The sequence below is a fragment of the Hipposideros armiger genome, unplaced genomic scaffold (genome assembly GCF_001890085.2).
Source record: "Hipposideros armiger isolate ML-2016 unplaced genomic scaffold, ASM189008v1 scaffold_190, whole genome shotgun sequence".
Classification (NCBI taxonomy): domain Eukaryota; kingdom Metazoa; phylum Chordata; class Mammalia; order Chiroptera; family Hipposideridae; genus Hipposideros; species Hipposideros armiger.
In genome coordinates, this window is record NW_017731540.1 from 2,404,201 (window position 1) to 2,421,955 (window position 17,755).

The window sequence follows — 17,755 nt, forward strand, 5'->3', positions numbered from 1 at the left end:
AGGCGCCTTGAAAAGGAAAACACTTCAGAAGCTGAGAGAGAGAGAGAGAGAGAGAGAGAGAGAGAGAGAGAAAAGTAGAATATCCTTTAAAAATGTAGCAGAAATGTCATCTTTTAGGGCTAGCGGACCTCACTCACTAGCTTGAACTTGATCGACCTCTCTCTCTTCCTCACGTCGCAGGCATATTACTATTTGCAGGGTATTTTATAATTTATAAAGTTCTTTCAAATTGTTTTTGTTAGTCACTTAGAGGCCTCTCCGTGCTACGAGTGGGTGAGAGGGTGGGGGCACCGTCTATCCTCAGTGCCCCTGTGTCAGTCAACACATTCTAGGTCTTTGTTGGAGGGTCAGGGTTGCAGACAGTCCCGTTGGAGCCCCGCTCTGGCTTCCTCTCACTGTAGTCCCCGCCCTGTAATGAAATCCATCCCTGTCCCCATCTGACCAATGCATCTCTTATGGGAGGAAAGGCTTTTCGAATAGCTTCTAATCCAACATGGTGGGAGCAAGTCCTAGCTTACCAGATGGCCCAAATCAATAACTGCCATATGGACCTTATGCTTTTTTGTGCTCTCCATTTAAAAAAAAAAGTAGCTGGAGCAAGTAAGTATATGTGAGTTTTTCTTGGTTTCCCTGGATAAGGGTGGAGGGAAAGACCGACTAAACAACCATCACGTCTAAGTCATACCTGCCACAGCCATAACAACCAAGTGATTGTAAATGTACTCACAGCCGACTCTGTAACAGCCAGCAGTTTCTCCTGGGTAGGGGGACTAGATGCTTCAGCTCATGATACCTATAACGTGTCCAGTGGCTGGGCACTGACAGGGCTGGGGCAAGAGGAACGGGAAACTGGTATAATAAAATACGAATACCTTTGAGCCAGACACTCTGTAAAGACAATTACGTCCAGAACATCCTGAAGGTTAAGTATTATTATTGTTACTTTATTGATGAGGAAATTGAGGCTCAGAGATGTCTGTCTGGGTGCGAAGCCCTCGCCACGTTCTTAGGCTTTAAGCTGTGGTTTCCTAGGTTGACTCTCATCTCTTGCAATACCTTTGCAGCATTTCTGTGGGTGGCAAGGAGTCATGGAGCCCCTGAAGGTCTCCAAGCAGGGGTTGAATAGATGTAGAGCTGCTGTTCAGTGATGTGTTCCCAGTGTGTTTATAATTCCCACTTAGAATGCTCTGGGCAACAGCCAAGAGCAGCACGGAAGCTCAGAGCTAATGAACAACGTGTTCCTTTCTTCTCCGGAAACTGTTAACTAGGAGCTCTGCCATTTGGCAACCTTGACCCTGCCATATTTCCCCCTTGCTAAGGTCCAAAGTTAGAGCCATTTAATAAATCGCATACCACTGATGGGGAAGGCAGAGGGCAAGAGATATCACACGTTTTGCAACCAAATGAGAAATAGCTTGCTTACGGTACATAGAGGGAAGGAAAGGGGGAAACAGGCTTTTGCCAGTCCACCATATTCTGTTGAAATCTCTTGCTTCTCATGCGAAGCCCACCGAATCCTTGGGAGCCTCCGGCCCTGGTCCGAAGGCCGTTAGTTGCCTCTTCTACTGCCCTACTAACCAAAGGGAGGCAGAAGAAGGACTGCTGGACCTCTCATCTCTCCCAGGTTCAATGTGGCCGCTTCCTGCATAGTGACTGAGGATAAAGAGGGGTGAGGAGACCAAGTAAGGGGAGGAGAAGGGCCAAAGAAACGGACGGAAAGAGGGTGAGAGCTGGACGCCTGGGAGAAGGCCTATGGAGAGAGGCACAGAGAGGTGCCCGAGGCGCTGTGATCTGAATCTCGGAGAGGGATGACCGGAAGGAGGGAGCAGGGCCCAGGAAGGCCCAGGCCTCGCCATGCCCATTCCTCGGCTTCCTGAGTACCTACAAAGGGCTCTGCAGCCCTGAGGAAAGGGATGGCGGAGCTGAATCCATTTAGGGAAGGAGATTCATCAGTTCTCCTAGAACCAAGTGTGAGGCAGAGGCTTTCTATTTGTTTTCCATTTTGTTTTAGCAAGGAGGAAGCAACTGCAGCACCTTGCTTATTTTGGACGGGTGCTATGAGCAGTGTGGGGTCAGGGGGACACCGCTGGCCAGTTCCCTGAGGATGGTGACGGCGACCGTATGTGGTCTCCATCAGGAGATGCTAAGGAGCGGGCGGAGGGGGCTTGATATGCCAAGTGATTATGTAATTGGAGTGTGGAGTGGATTTGAACTTTAACACAGCTGTAATCCACAGCACACACACCATGCTGGTACCGTTTAGAAACACAGCACGTCTTATGTGTTTTTAATATCCAATTTGATCTTATCTGACCCCGTCATTTCTCAGCCTTGGCAGATAACACCACGAAACTTTTTCTGTGTCTTTGGACTGCCTTTGGGAAGCTGGCGTGTGTATGAATGTGGCTGCATGTGGCTGTATGTGTGAGCACGCCCGCGTGTACATGTCTGCGGAGAGGGTTGGTCCTCCCATGGATGCACATGGTCACAGGCTTTGGGGGAGCCCCCCAGATCTCTGCCTACAGTGACATCAGTCAGGAAGGGAGGCACGCACTCAGTTTATCTGCCCTAGGCCGTCAACCTGGCTGTTCACATTGAACTTCATTCTGCCATTCCTTTTTTGCTTACATTCTCCCACCCCTGGAACCAAATGAAGTCTCTTTCAATGTGGCTTCAAATTACCCATCATGCTTCCAAGCAGAGTCCCCTTTTGGTTTCTTATTTGCTTTTGACCTTGGGCTCATATCTGCCCTCTGCTCTTTGGACGTTTTGCTGATGGAATACCATCTTATTTTATTCAACTATTTATATACCTTTCACTCTGAGTGTGGCATACTGGGAAAAACCAAAACAAAACCTGAACACCACTGAACTAGGAGCCAGGAGACAGATTCTGCTGTTGATTAGCTCAAAAATGTGGGCAAATATCTATTTCCCCTGGGCCCCAATTTCCTCCTCTATTAAATGAGGGGATTGTTTGAGTTAATTTGCAAGGTCTTTTCTGTCCCCTAGATTCTAAGGCTTTTTTTTGCAAGAGTTTCCAATCTAGAACTGCCCCAAGAGTGTCCACTTTGTAACAGGGCCTTTTAGTTATCCATTGTCCCTTACAGCCTAAGTGCTTTTGTGGACAAGTGCTGTGGATTTTTATATACTTTAAATGGTGCCCAGAACTCATGGTGAGTGTCCCACTCAGAGGGCATGTATGCCTTATTGATGTTTCGGTTCAATAACAGTTCAAATTATTAATAACAAAGAGTAATAAATAACAACACCTTAGTCCTTACATATTGTTTTTTGCCCAAAGATATCAAAGATATCCATTTTTAATGAAATATTAAGCACTTTCTAGTTCTCCTGACCCAATGGATTTACAAGGTCTCTATTTTTCTCCTTGTAGCTTCCTATTTATAGCTGGTAAATGCTATCATATATTATACATCTTTATGACTTTCTCAATGCGTCTGTGGTTTAAGAATCACCCTTCATATGTTTTCTGATCAAATTCTCTGAGATGGATTCTTGGCTTCCAAGTCTGGGCATTGCAAGGTAAGGAGCTGTGTGCATGGGAAGCGATGCCAGGAAATTGGTTTTATTCCCTATTCCCCGCCGACTCACTGAATCACTATAGGCAAATCAATAAACCTTAGATACTCTGGTTTCTCCTTCAGGAAAATAAAGTCAATAACAGGCTTGCAGATAGACACTCAAGTCTACCAGCCTTCCCTGCTGACTCCAATGCGTGCACAATACCCAGGCCAGATGTTAGAGTGGAAGCTATGTCACAAGTAACAAATGGGTCTTTGTTAAATTGGGGCAGTTCAAGTTAAGAAAGCCACTGACTCTCAAGTCAAACCTCGAGGCCAAAAATTTCCAGGCTATAGCTTTGCAGAGAGATGTCCACAAATGCTGAGAAAACTCAGCGGATTGTCAGCGTGTGGTACACCCAGGTAGGCATATATCAAATGTCATGATCAAATTATAACATCTGCTTTAAAAGCTGGAGGTCACAGATGGTGTATATTCACGTTCATTTTAAAAGAAAGTTGCTAACATGGTCACTTTATCACCCAAAGGAAAACAAGAAGCGTGTTTAAGATGACCTTGGTTTTCTTAAAACGTGGGGGTAGAAAAAAGTATAATATATATATATATATATATATATATATATATATATATATGATGCTATATTGAACATAAAGATTTCTTCAAGCGTATCTCTGTAAACCAAGTTTAAAAAACGATTCAGGGCACAAAGTGGTTTAGATAATCTGTTTGGTGCCTTGCTGAATTCTGAACATAATCCAGCACTTGACAATTGATTCTTGAGACCTTTGGTTTATTTTCAGTAAGGCACAATCTGAAACCTGCAGCACTTCACAGATTTTCCGATTTGCATCTCTGGGAGAGGGGTGGGGGGGGGCATCTGCCAATTAAATTGGCTGCTATCCAACATCCCAATTTGGTTATTATCTACATGTCCCCCACCCCAACCAGGAAAAAAAAAATTAACATGTTTTGACCATGCCTGAGAGTTAGTTTATAGGGCATGAACTGTAATACTATGTAAAAGTGTGTGTGTGTGTGTGTGTGTGTGTGTGTGTGTGTATATGTATATGTGTATATATATATATATATACATATATATATATATATGTATATATATAAATATCTAACCAGAAAGCATCACTGAGGGTTTCTGAGGTCAACTTTTCTCTGTTTTTCACCCCATTTCTAGTCACTGCCACCTCTCCCTGATGACCCGTCCATAAGTCCTCGTCGAAGGCTATGCTGTGACTTTGGCACTGTTGAGAGCACTGAATGTTTGGCATGCCCACCTTGGAGGCCTCCAGGGCGTGGCATTTTCTGCTAGGCCTAAATCCTTCTCTTGTGCGCCATTAATCCCTGCCATCACCATCCAGGTGCCCGGGACAGTGCAGATGCTCCACGACCCACACGGCCCTTGAGCTCCTTGGCGGGAAGAGGCAGTGCAGGCTCACGGTGTTAGAGCTTCCTCAATGAGGCAGACCCTTGGCTGACAGATGCAGGCTTTCCTTATGGGCACTGCCTTCAACTGGAGTAGGGCCTCCGTGTTCAGTCTGCACACGCCTGTCTCTTCCTTACCTATGGTGTGACCTACAGTTTATTTCTATTTTGCTGTAAATATCTGAATGCAGCCAGCTCCAGGGACTGCAAAGAAAGCAGAAATTTTTTCAAAGGCAGCACAGTGCTGGGGCCCTGAGGTAGAAACTGTGCAAGAGATGTTCTTCGTCTTCTTTTTTTTAAAAATAAATATTTCTCTCCGCTAATAAATGTTTCATTGCACCCAAAGTTCTCCTTTTCAATCTGCTTGGCGCAGACACTCAAGGAGGAGGAGAACAAAGCAGGCAGAGAAGAGAAGTGGCAGGAGTGAAGGGCAGGCACTGGGGAAGCCAGGAGCAGCATGTTTTAAAAATCCGTCTCGGAAACAATTGTACCGACTCATCCTCACCGCAGAACCAAGTGCCTGTCCTCTGTCCCCACCCTCTTCCCTTTCCTTTTCTCTGAAACCAGCCATGGGATCCACGCGTAAAAATAAATGGTTAACCAATGAATGCCATCCTGTTTAATTACTTTGTTGCACCAAACAGGCAAGGGGTGGTGGTGGGGTGGGGGGCTCATGCACTTGGAGAAAATGATGTTCAGGTAATGGACTTTTTTTTTTCCTTTTTGTAAATCATGGTCCTGACATTTCTTAAAACTCCTCCTTAAAGGCTAAAAACCTTTTTTTTTTTTCAAGCGGCTTTCGTTCTAGTGGATGTGGGAACTTCGCCAGACAGAGTAGCAAGGGATGTGTCTCTCTCATATCTATATGAGGGAGACAGAGACTTTAAGAGGGGGTGAGGGTGGGGGTAGGGCAAAGAAAGTTCCCTAACCACCAAACGCTCATTTATGACTGTGATGCCCTCCTAGCTCCTCCTCCTTTACTTTAGGGCTGTTTTGGTCATCAAGTAGGTTTGCTGATGTGAAGCGGGAGAGGCAGAAGCAGGAACGTGTCATGGGGTATAGGGCAGGGGAGGCCATTGGGTTTCTTTCTGGGAGTGGGGAGTGCGGGGTGGGGGTGGAGGTGGGTGGGATGTGCGTATCCCCATCTGTGTGTGCCTTGTGGGGCCGCTAGATTTACTGCAGGATTATGTTACCCCATCGAGACACAGCCCTGGAACACAGCACACTAACAGGATTAGGGTTTCAGGATTTGATACAGGAAAGCATCAGGGAAGAGGGGAGAAGAGGGCCGCTCAGGGATTTGGGGCTGGAGGGGAGATGGGGTGGAGGAGACTGCAGCGTTAGAGCAATGAGGGGCTGGAGGGATTGGCCAACATCCTCCTGTAAAGGTGGGGGGAGAAACACAGACATTCTAACTGGGTGGGGAAGGGCCCTCCACATTGAAAAGCCTAAAACAGACATTGTCACAGTGTTTAAGGAAGTGCCTTTAATTTGCAGAAGAGAAAGCGAAAGGGTATGGGGAGTGAGATTCCTGAGCCTATCTGCCATCTGCATTCAATCTCTTCAGGGGGAATCTCAGCAAACCAGAGCAGGGAAATGGTGACGGCAAACAACCTGACAATCTATCAGATGAAGTGTTGTCTCCAGTGCTCATATAGAGACTCTAGGGTTAGGGCAAAGAGAGTGTTTTCCCAGCCCGAGCAAAACTGTGACGCCCTTCCAAGATCCCCTGCTTATTTGCTCTGTCCCCCTGTGCACAGCAGTGGCCTGGGAAGCACTCGGAATTTAGCATCAAGACCGAAAGCGCCAGGGAGACTGGCCTCAGCTCTCGGTGACAATTCAGCACCCATGAGGGATGGGTGAAGCCAGCCATGGGAGTCTGACAGAGAAGAGGTTCCAAGCTTATGTATAATGCAATTTTCCCTAGAGCTTCCTAAGTGGAGAGGCTAAAGGTCTGAGCTCAGCCTATGGCAAATGGATAAGGAACAAACTTAATTACCTAGGGCCCTGGATGATCCTCAGTTATAATTGAGGGGGGCAGATAAACCGGGGGACTTGAGTTGGGAAACGGTATCGGCCCTCTTCTGAACACATAATCCTGGTTAGGCGATACACTCGTATCCGTGACTTCTGTAATCTGGCATCCATTACTAGCTGACAATTTGAGTTGCTTTCCTAATCTTGTATATAATAAACACAATTACAACAATACAAAGGATAAGGGGAAGCCAGCCATCCACTAGGAGGTTTAAAAAAAAAAAAAAGAAAGGTATTTTTGGAAAACTCAAAATTATTAATTGGAGGAATAATTGCACTCCTTAGAAGAGCAGGAGGCTAAGAGGGGTCATGTTTATGTAAGGCAGCTCAAGTGCAGGCCCCATCAGATGCAGGGAGAGGTCTGGATGACTTATCAGGTCCCTTCCAGACCTCTGATTTTAAAAGAGGCAGATAAATATCCCATGGGGCCTTGTTACTTTTTAAATTGATAACTTGCTTCTGCTCAAGAAGAGCTGTGTGGGCCTAATACATTAATTATATCTGCAGAGAGCCTTCCATCTAGCGATCCCAAGGTGCTCTGCCAACAGTAACTGTAGCACCATTCCATTTGGGCGAATGGAAACACTGAGGCCCAGAGCTGTTCAGAGAAATTTCCAAGGTCACACAGTGCATCATCTAAGAATAGACGTCACGTGGTTCGAACTGTGAGCCAACTGATTTGGGGGGTTTGGTTTTCCAACACCATTCTCTCTTCTCTTCCGTCTCTGATATTCTCTCAGAGGTTTGAAAATTCTCAAATGGCTTTCAAAATGATTTGTTTTAATTTAGAAAATAAATATAGGACCAGGGATTTTTGAAGTGGGGTGTTTGTTTTGAAGGGATGTGGCCAAATCAAACGCACAGCAACTTCTTTCAACTCTACATCCTCAGGATTCTAGGACGGAGCCCAAACTCCAAAATGATGAGCCTGGAGCCCTAAGCCATGCAATCTGTCCCCAAGCACGCCTTGCCTTCAGGTCTCCCCCCATAACAGAGGCTCTCCAGGAAAACGCACACCTCTTGACCCTTGGACTGGACATCTAGGAAGCCAGTTTCCCTCTGGATGTAAGATGATGGGCAAGGGATGGAGCAGATCATCGAGAGCACCTGCCTGGAAATAAAAGCCTGGCGACCAGGTGCCTTCCACGGGGACTCCCTGGTTCCCCAGGTCCCTGGGGCGAATGACTTGTCTCTGAGAGCTTCAATTCCACAGTCTTTAAAACTCTGTTAAATCCAGAAGCCAATAGCTGGTGCCTTGAGGGTTCTCCGAGCCCCTTGGAGGGCATCACGACATTAATACGAGCTTAGTGCATTTCTGCCACTCATTATGAGGTAATTCTAAACACTCTTGGACCCAAACCTTTCCTCATCCCTGTCCTCACCCTCCCATCCTCAGTGTGGACATCAGGATATATTCAGTGCCCCACTAGACTTTCTCTTTTAGCCCCGATTCCTTCCAAATACATAGAGAACAGCCCAGGAGCATTGTGACTAAGAGAAAGGTAACCAGAGCTGTGTTGCCAGATGCCGACGTTTACCAAATAAAGGAGAACTGAAGACAAGGGCTTTTGCTTAGACATATAAGGACAATGGCCTCTGTCCCCGTCCTGACACCAGCCTCGGTCTCATTCCCTCCAGTGCAGACTCACGGGGTCAGCATCTCAGAGGTGAGCAGGAACTAGGCAAGGCCTCCTGCCTTCCGGCGCCTCCATCTTTCTCCCCGCTTCTCCCCGGGTTTGTGTGTACATAATTGTGATGATAATTATAGACACATCCACGAACCTTCTACCAGTGTATTTACAACACTCTATCTATGTTTGGAGTGTTATTAATACAGCTGGGAAACCAAAAGCAGTAGTTTTCTGCTTGTGGTTTCTGAGGAAATCTATGTGAAGCAATTTGTATAATCTAAGAAGCACATGGGCTGGATATGGTCTCCATCAGGCGGACGAGCTCTCAGCCTTGAGGTTATGCCATAAATACGCATGAGGAGGGCCCGCCCTACAGGAGAATCAGAGGTTCCATATTTATGGCATGTGGAATTGGATTAGGATTTGGAAATGTGCTGTACATATGGCCTGCCTAACTGGGCTGCGTTTTGCCAGGAGGGTGTTTGCAATCCCCCCAGCAACAGTGTCCTGCCTTTCTCATAGGCAACCTCACCACCACCTGTCGGATGGAAAGGGACTAAGAAGAGGCTGCTCCCCGGCTAGGAGGCTGGAAAAGAGTTCCTTAGCTTTCCTCGCTTCCTGGCTGCAAGAAGAAAGTCATTCCCCCATAGGTCCAATTCTTGCCTTAGCCCAGCCTGGGTCCAAATTGTAAATAGTGTTTTGCAAGGAAATAGCACGGCCATCTCCCACCACCTTGAGTGCTCATTAATCTTGTTTTTCTCCAATTTCCCCAATTCCCTGGTCTTTGGTACACTGCATTGGTGTTGACAGTGACCAGGGAATAAAATCAAGATCCCACATTTCTGCCCCAAATGTCACCATCCCCCATGCACTGGTTTGCATCTGCAAACCCTCCGCCTGTACCACGGAGCAGAGCAGGCTGCTGCCTCCATCTCGGCTCTGCTTTGCTCACAGGTCCTGCTGTCTGAATTTTCCTTTCAAGCCCAGCACTTAGCACCAGTTAGCTTGGCACAGCGCCCACCATCCAGCGGCTACAAAGAAAGACTCAGCGGTATCGCCGGGCGTAGACGAAGTCTCTCCCCCCCACTGCCCCCAAGTCCCCTCCTCACCCCGCCTCCGCTTCATGGCATCAAATCAAACTGCAGCAGACTTGACAAATCTATTTGGCACGGTTCACTCAACTATTCCAACCCGAACAGCCCAGAGAGCTGCGTTGAGGCACATGAACGTTGTGGAATCTGCACATTGAATACAGACATCTGGGCCCTAGAGCTGCTAATGAAGGAGAGGCAGAGGTCGCCCTTGGAGGGGAGGACTGGGCAGGTCTCCCCTGCTGCCTGCCTCGCCAGGATTGGCGAGGGAGCGTGGGGAGGGGCAATGCCTAATTGGCAGGCTTTGCATTCCCCTGCCTCCTTCTAGGTACCAAGAGGATGCATTTCTAATGGGGAGAGAAAAGGCTTTTCCTCTGCTGCAGCATCCTTTATGTGGGCAGGACTGACTCACTATAAAAAAAACAACCAAACAACAACAACAACAACAAAATTACCTCTTGGCTCCTGGGGAAAGAATGTTAGCTAAGGGTGGCAAGAGGAGACACAAGAGAGAACGAGAAAGAGAGCTAGTGATGTGTCCAATGTGAACAAGTTGAGAAGAATGATTGTAAAGGAGCCCAAACAGCGGAATTCAGGTCTCAGGAATATCTTCCCTGCAGAAGGAACACGAGGGCGGAATCCAGGGAGGACAGATTCTATCAAAATGTGCAGTGCTAAGGTATTTCCAAAGGCAGATTTCCTACAAATGGTGTTTTAAATAGCATTCTGGCCCATCTGCGTGCTTTTAAAATCAGCTTATGCTACAGTATCCCTCCGGCCAGCACCGCTTAGTCATTGAGCCCGGACAGTGAGGCAGTCAGGTGACCCTCCTCCTCCTCCCCCGGGACACCCCTACTCAGCTGCGGGCCCTCACCTGCCTGGCTGAGCTTCGGGGTTCTATCAGCTTCTTACTGAAGAGGCTGGGTGGATAAAGAAGGCGTAAAAATGAGCGCGATGGGATAAGGACTCAGCCCACAGCGCTCCCGGCACCCAGTGCCTACCCACGCTTGCCATTTCCAAGGGATATTTGGCAACGCTTCCCGAAATAGAGACAATGAGAAACTAGACGTGACTCCACACGTCCAGGTGGGGAAGTCTTTCACTCGCTTTCTTTGTCTGTGAAATGAGGAATTTTCGTGTATGTGTACACGAAATATTGATACCTAGTAATATCTAGAAACCATGGTTTTCCGATGAAGGGTGCCATGTTTCTATGGCAATTTTAATGATTAAAAAAAAAAAAAAAACAACCCACTCCTTTAAAAACTCATGTTTCCCAAGTGACACAGTGCCAACATAATAGTTCAGGATTTTCTGGGTCTAAAGTCCTAGAAATGAAAGCTGCCTTAGGACGGTGACAGGAGCTGAGGAGGCTGGAAACGATCTTTGGCCTCTCTAGGTTTGGCCACATGTGTCCCATTTTGATCGTTCAGAACCTGACCAGCGCCTGGTGGAACTGCAGCACTAAAAAGAAGACACCCTTGTCCTTTGTGCCCAGTTCCCTTCAGGGGAGGATGAGTACTCTCCTTCCAGACCTGAGAGCCAGCGCAGGATGAACAGTTCTCCCCCTGTCCAGGTGAGGCCCCTGGCCATCTCCAATAGGCCCCCTACATGCTGCGTGCACCTTACAACCACTACATCACCACGCCAGCTGCAGGCCTGTTCACTGCCTGAATGCCATGTGGCTTAAGAAAGCTGAGTGCCATACATTCATCCATATGCACAACAAAAGCCCCACGTCACCCACCTGGACATACCTCCAGGAGCCACAGACACTGAAGGCACCAGCCGAGAGAGTTCAATGCTCTGCTGCCAAGCAGGATTGCCAGTTCAGATCCCATCTCTAACAAAGTGAATTTCTCCTCATTATTTATGCTCCTCTTTCTTCTCTGAGACATTGTGATTCCCTCTCAGGATTTGTGCCCTTTCATTTCTAGACCTTGGTAACTCCTGAACTTCAGTTTCATGTGGTTTTGTGATTGCTCACCCAGCATGTGGAAGGGACTTGGGCCATAAATGCTCAATGAATCCTGTGTGCGGAGACCTGGACTGGGAACACATTTTCTCCTTCATTTGCAGTCAGAGAGCACTCTGCAAGCTCGCTCGCATGCTCTCTCTCTCTCTCCTCTGCAAGATGCAACAGCAGCCACGCTGTCGCTGTCGGAGAAACAGTGCTTTCCAATCATTTTAGCATGAGAAAGACTCCTTTCCAGGCCAGTGTCTCCCACCCTCCATCAATTACTTGAGGCTCCCTGAACACGGCCTCTTCACCTGGGTGAGATTGGCTGGAAGCTCCTCTTGCCCCACCCCTGTCACCTTGGAGGCGGGGCAATCGGTTTACCTTGTGGTTTTTGCCGTGCCGGTACACCATCCAATCTTCACCGTTAGTGCTGACTTCCAGCTTATAGGATTTGACATAATAGCCATTCTGCGTTTCCCTGGAAATTGCGCCCTGTGTTGCAATGGCCGTGAGCATGGTCAGAAAGCGTAGGTCCACCTGAGCAAGAGAGACAGAGAAGGGGGCCGTGACTCCAGACACATGGCAGCATCTTGCTTTTTCTTCGAAGGACACAATTGCAATACTTAGCTCTCAACCCTTGTCTGTGATTCACTCAGATGTACTGGTGACAAAGAACTGGTTTGCAATTCCGCTGGACAGTTAAACTCAACCTATTTGATGCTATATTGGACATCTTTAAAATTGTAACTTTTTTATTTTTCCTTTGTTCTCTTTTTCATAAATCTGAATGGACAGTATTAAGCTTATCTTCCAGGAATCAATGAACCTCTAGAAGTATGACCCCTTCTTACTAGCAATAGCCTGCCTTGGATAGCGAAAGCAGATGCAATTTTAAAGGAGCGACGGCTAAATCCAATCCACTCCATTCCAATCCACTCCAATCCAGTCCAATTCAGTTCAATTCACTTACGATGCCCTAGTTGCAAAAGTCTCAGCTCAGAGCTGTCTCCCCTCCCTTCAGTCCCTTACTCCATTGTGTATTTAGTCGTTCAGGTCACTAAGGGGTCAAAGGGCATGCAGAGTCTGCCCAAGCAATTAGGCTTATGCACCAAGTCCTGACCTTTGGCTTGGTGAGGAGGATGGCCAACATTTTGAGGCACCTCCCCTCCCACGACACTAAGCCCATGTGGAAATCGCTGGATGTCATTCCTTTTGCCGGCCACAGTGTTTCTTAATGGCAACCTCTGTGTCATCAAAATTTAGGCAGCACACACTGGGAACATTTGATGCAGCAAGGATTTATGGGCTACTTAATATGTGCTCAGCATCATTACGCATTCAAAAGAAGTACCCCGTGCTGTATATGTGCATGTTAAACAGGTGGATAGCAATAAAAGAAAGTATGTGATTAAGGACCCAGAATAAGGATATAATTAATGGAATGCCTATTATAAGGGAGAACTTTCTGGAAGCTTTGCAGGATGAGGATTTTTGAAACAGCAGTGACAAATAGCCTTAGGGTTGTACTGTGAGGACCTCTGTGGACCCCCTGGAAGTTTCTAAGTGGTCTTTCTTCCTTTCCCATTGTTTGCTCTGCAATGTCCTTCTCAGAGCAGAGGTCATCACGTCCCATCAGAGCTAGGACAGGCTTGTCAGTGGGTCACAAGTCTGTCTGCCATGTGTCATAAAAGTCCTAGATCTAGCATAGAACTAGAAGCCTGCTCTTCCCTGGGGACGAGAACTGGACCAGTCTGTCATGCAAGCTAGGATTACTCAACATGAGCTTCAAGTCTTATTCAGAAGGAAAGCAAACAATAGTGTGAAAAGATGCTGCAGAGCTTCTGGGCAACTAGAGTTTCATTCCCGGTAGTGACATTTTCCCATGTGCTCTTCCGATAGCTATGTGGAAAACCTTCCTGGCAGGCTTCCCTCCAAATACAAAGATCATGAGAAGATGCCATGCTCAGCTAGCAACACAAGAAGCCTGCCCTTAAGAAAATGATGTTCCCCCGCCTCCACCCCCCAAATTAAGTCTCTGATGCCTCCCTGTGCCAGGAATGAGGAATATCTGGAACTGTTTGTAGAATGTTCCTTGGATATTCATAGTGATAGGGCAAATAGCACCCTGTCCAAACAACGTCTCCAAGGCCTGGTAATCTTCACAAGGGCAAGGGCCGTGTCCGTCTGACTTGTCATTTTATCCCAGCACTTACCCCAGTGCCTTGCACAGCCTGTTAGTGCATGGCACATGTATTTGAATGGATGACTAAATGGCGTTCTCAGGTATGCTGTGTGTATAGTCTTTGTGTCCTGTGTTCACTCTAGCAGAGAAGCCATCCACCTTGCCCCCCAATACACACACAAATACTGCATACCCTCTGGTATCTGAGTAAGTACCTGGAGATACTCCTTGCTGGAATCCAAGTTGGGTGTCCAGCCATTGTCATCACCATGGAGCCGGCTTTGCTGAGGTCTCCACCTCCCATCAGAGTAGGTAGATGAGGCACTGATCTGTTCATTAGCAATCCTGCCAGACTCCATTCCCAGAGGGACATTGCACTGAAAGTCTGAGGAACGGAGACGGTCAAGGGCAGAGTTATGTATTTCAAACTGAAAACACTGCTCCCTTCCAGGGACAAGTCCTTGTAGGGACTCTCATCTTAAAGACCTCATTAAACACTCACATTTTAAAAACTATGCCAAGTCATAGAGCTTTACAACCCCTCTGGGTCTGCAAGAAACTAAATTGGACCTAAAAGAAATCAGGCTGTGGATAAATAAGAATCATCATACAAATTAAAAATACAATCTAAAGCACAAGAACGATTGGTGCTGCAGGCTATGGATGCTTGCAGACGCCAGATGCACCATTATTGAAATACAGGTACATGTGCGATAGACTCGTGGCAATTTGGGTGGGCTGACACATCGTGGGAAGCCTGCCTTATTAATAAACACCCGGAAGGCACTTTTGCTTCTTTCTTTTTTTCACTCTAGTGTCTCATGAGTTCTGGCACAGAAGACAGACATTACAAAGCAATAAATACCTGTCTTTGAGAGACCTCTCCATGAGTACATGCATGTCACCCGACATTCCCCTGCGCCACCTGTCTGAGGACATGGCCCCAGAAGTCACTTACTCTGACCTTGTGCTGTCAGTATAATTACTGTCCTTCCCATGGATACCACAGACACTGGTCAATATTTGTGTGTGCATGTGTCTGATAAGGACCAGCAATCTTTTCAGGCATCAAACATATTCTTTAGCACTATGACTGCACTGGCCATTTGCAAAACTTTGTGTAATTTGCAATACTGTTTTCTTGTCACTCAATATTCATACGCTCTTTGAAGAAAACAACAAAAGCAAGATCCAGAACAAAACCCATCAGCTTTCCAGCTGGCCAGGCTGCCACGTCTGTAAGGTAAGCATGTGGTACGCTGTCTACAATCCCGGCAGGGTTTCCCCAGCTCTAATCATCCTTAAGATGTTTCGTCCTTAAAAAGTTATTGTTCAGGTTTCTAAGTGGAAATGGCAGCATATTTGAAGTGCATGTCCAAAGGAAGTTGATTTGAAGATGTAGCTCATGGCAAGAGACGGATGGCCTAGATGGCAAGTTCCATGACCACGGGGTTCACAGCTACACTTTCAATGCTTTGCACAGCACCTGGCACACAGTAGAAGTTCAAAAAGCTGTGTTTGTGGCAAGTATGATGTGAGAGTCCAAGCAGTGTACCGGTCTAGTGAGAGCAACTACCTAGGGCCAGAGATGTTTAACGTCAAAATTTATATAGAGAGTTACAAGTGCTCCGTTTTCTGACAATGGCCACTGAGGCTTGGAAAGGGAGAAAAAAGGCCCCAGACTCAAAACGTATTAGCACAGGAGGGGACTCGACATAGATATTAACTAACCTCCTGCTTATTCACAGATGAGAGCACTGAGGCTTCAGATGGTCCTGCGACTTTCCCCGGGAATCACTACTTCTTGGTACACATACTTTTTTTTTTCCTCTAAAGAAATGAGTACCCAGATCAGCATTTGTTTTATTTTCATTAATCTCGGCCTAGCAAGAGCTGTATCGTTCCCATTCCCTGAACCCAGGTGCCATTCCAAATTCTCTAGAATTCCCAGTTCCTTCTCTTGAGAAGGTCAGCCTGTCTTCACTGCACACCCTCACAGCTCTGATGGAAGGAAGGACAGCGGTTCCCAACCAGCCAACTCACTCTCTATCGGCTCTTGGTGGACCAGGTAGTAACGTGCAGAGAAGCCATCCTTGGCCACTGCCATGTCCGTATGAAAGGTCAGAGAGAGGATTCCAGTCGACGAACGGAGTTCAGAGGGTGTTTTGGTCCCACAGTACTTGCCAATCAGGGGTCCAACTGGATGTGCAGGACAAAGAGAGGTCAGCCGATATGAAAAGGTTAAACTCCACTTTCAATACATTCTCCCTTCCCATAGTTGCAAGTCATTCACTAGAGCATCACTTTGTATGCCCAGGCATAAAAGAACAATCAAAGATATGCTTTAAGAATGATATTTTTCCTGCACATTAAAAAGTACTTTCACTGGCCTTGTCTCATTCTGTCTGATCTCCCAGTCCTGAGAGATGGGCCGGAAAGTTATCATTATAACACCTGTTCTACAGAAGAATAAATTGAGGTTCAGAAAGGTCACATGACTTTTTGTTGTTCATAGAGCTAGGAAATAACAGAGCTGGTACTCAAATCCACGTTTTATGACTAAATCTTATGCTTTTCTCAGAAAATGAAATTGCTTAGCCATCGAGTCTCCCTTACACGGCTACGACAGTGAGAGACTGGTGTCCTCATAGATACTGACTATCCTCAAGACTTATGTTGGTCTCCTGCTGAGAAATACAGGTTCCTGGTTCTTCTTGGCCTTGGGTCAAGAAGATGCACCTTTTTGACACCTATGACTATATTAATAATAATGAAAGTAGAGTAATTCTTATGATAATGACAGCAGCTTATTTATACAGCTAAGACAGATAGGTTAAGTAACTTGCTCAAGGCTGTAGAGGTGCTAACAGCAGAGCCAGGATTCAAACCTCATCCTTGTGGCTCTAGAGTCCAATTTGGGCATAGAAGGTGGTCACTGACTCATTTTTCATGGAAATTCTGACAACTTAGAGCAGAAAAGAACATTACCTATAGGTTTTCTCATCCTCATTTAGGTAGTTACTCAGTCTCCTTGTATCCTTCTCCAAAGAAATATCTCCAAGAAAGGAAACTACCTTTCTGCAATTTCTCTGAAATCATCCTCAGTGAAGGATAAGAAGACAGAGTCATCATAGGTCCCATACAAACCTGAAGGAGTTCTGAAGTCTTGGTGTCTCTCTCTCTCTCTCTCTCTCTCTCTCTCTCTCTCTCTCTCTCTCTCTCTCTCTCTCTGTTACTAAAGCCATTAACAGGCAGGGGCGAGGCTACTAAGTGCCTCGTGACAGCGACATCACTCACCATGGGGAATGCCATCCCAGATGTCCAGCCAATCGTATTTGCAGTCTCCCTCTCCCACCAGCAAGGGGTCATGCTCCAGGTCAAAGGTCAGAAACTGCAGGATGATCTCCATCTTGGGCTTGGCCAGGATGGTAAAGGTGCAGTCTAAGTTGTGTGGGTACTTCTCAGGGAACCCAGGGGATTCGATGGTCCCGTTGGGGCTTGTGAAGTTCTTTGAACAGTCTTCGGAGCCTGTATGTAAAGGAGAACTGCAGCATTAAGAAAGTAGAAAGGAAAATGCCTTTCTCGGCTGCTTCTGTCGCATGGGTTATTTAAATATTTGGGCTCCAATCCCCCTACTCATGAGGTTTTTGTTTCTACTGGAGTGGCCCTTGAAGCCACATACTCTTTACATTCACATTTCAAGCCCTTAAGTCAGACCTTCTTTAAAGAGAGAAATTAGGGAGAGGAGCTGGCTTGCTTTACATATTAGAGTAAGAACAGCAATGAGGAATTAGGGAGGGGGGTAGAAAGAAGTGTATGTGTGAGATAGAGAGAGAGAGAGAGAGAGAGAGAGAGAGAGAGAGAGAGAGAA

The 17,755-nt window shown here is 46.6% G+C and overlaps 1 protein-coding gene across 5 annotated transcripts in view; it reads right to left on the minus strand.

The window, feature by feature from the left end:
- NRP2 (neuropilin 2) overlaps positions 1-17,755 on the minus strand; it is a 116,438-nt gene that overhangs the window by 58,339 nt on the left and 40,344 nt on the right. For all 5 annotated transcript variants that reach the window (XM_019652950.1, XM_019652949.1, XM_019652952.1 and 2 more), the window contains exons 4-7: positions 17,182-17,412; positions 15,928-16,083; positions 14,100-14,269; positions 12,084-12,239 (exon numbers count right to left, since the gene is read on the minus strand). In XM_019652950.1, coding sequence (XP_019508495.1) covers positions 12,084-12,239; positions 14,100-14,269; positions 15,928-16,083; positions 17,182-17,412 — 713 coding nt within the window. The remainder of the gene's footprint in view (positions 1-12,083; positions 12,240-14,099; positions 14,270-15,927; positions 16,084-17,181; positions 17,413-17,755) is intronic.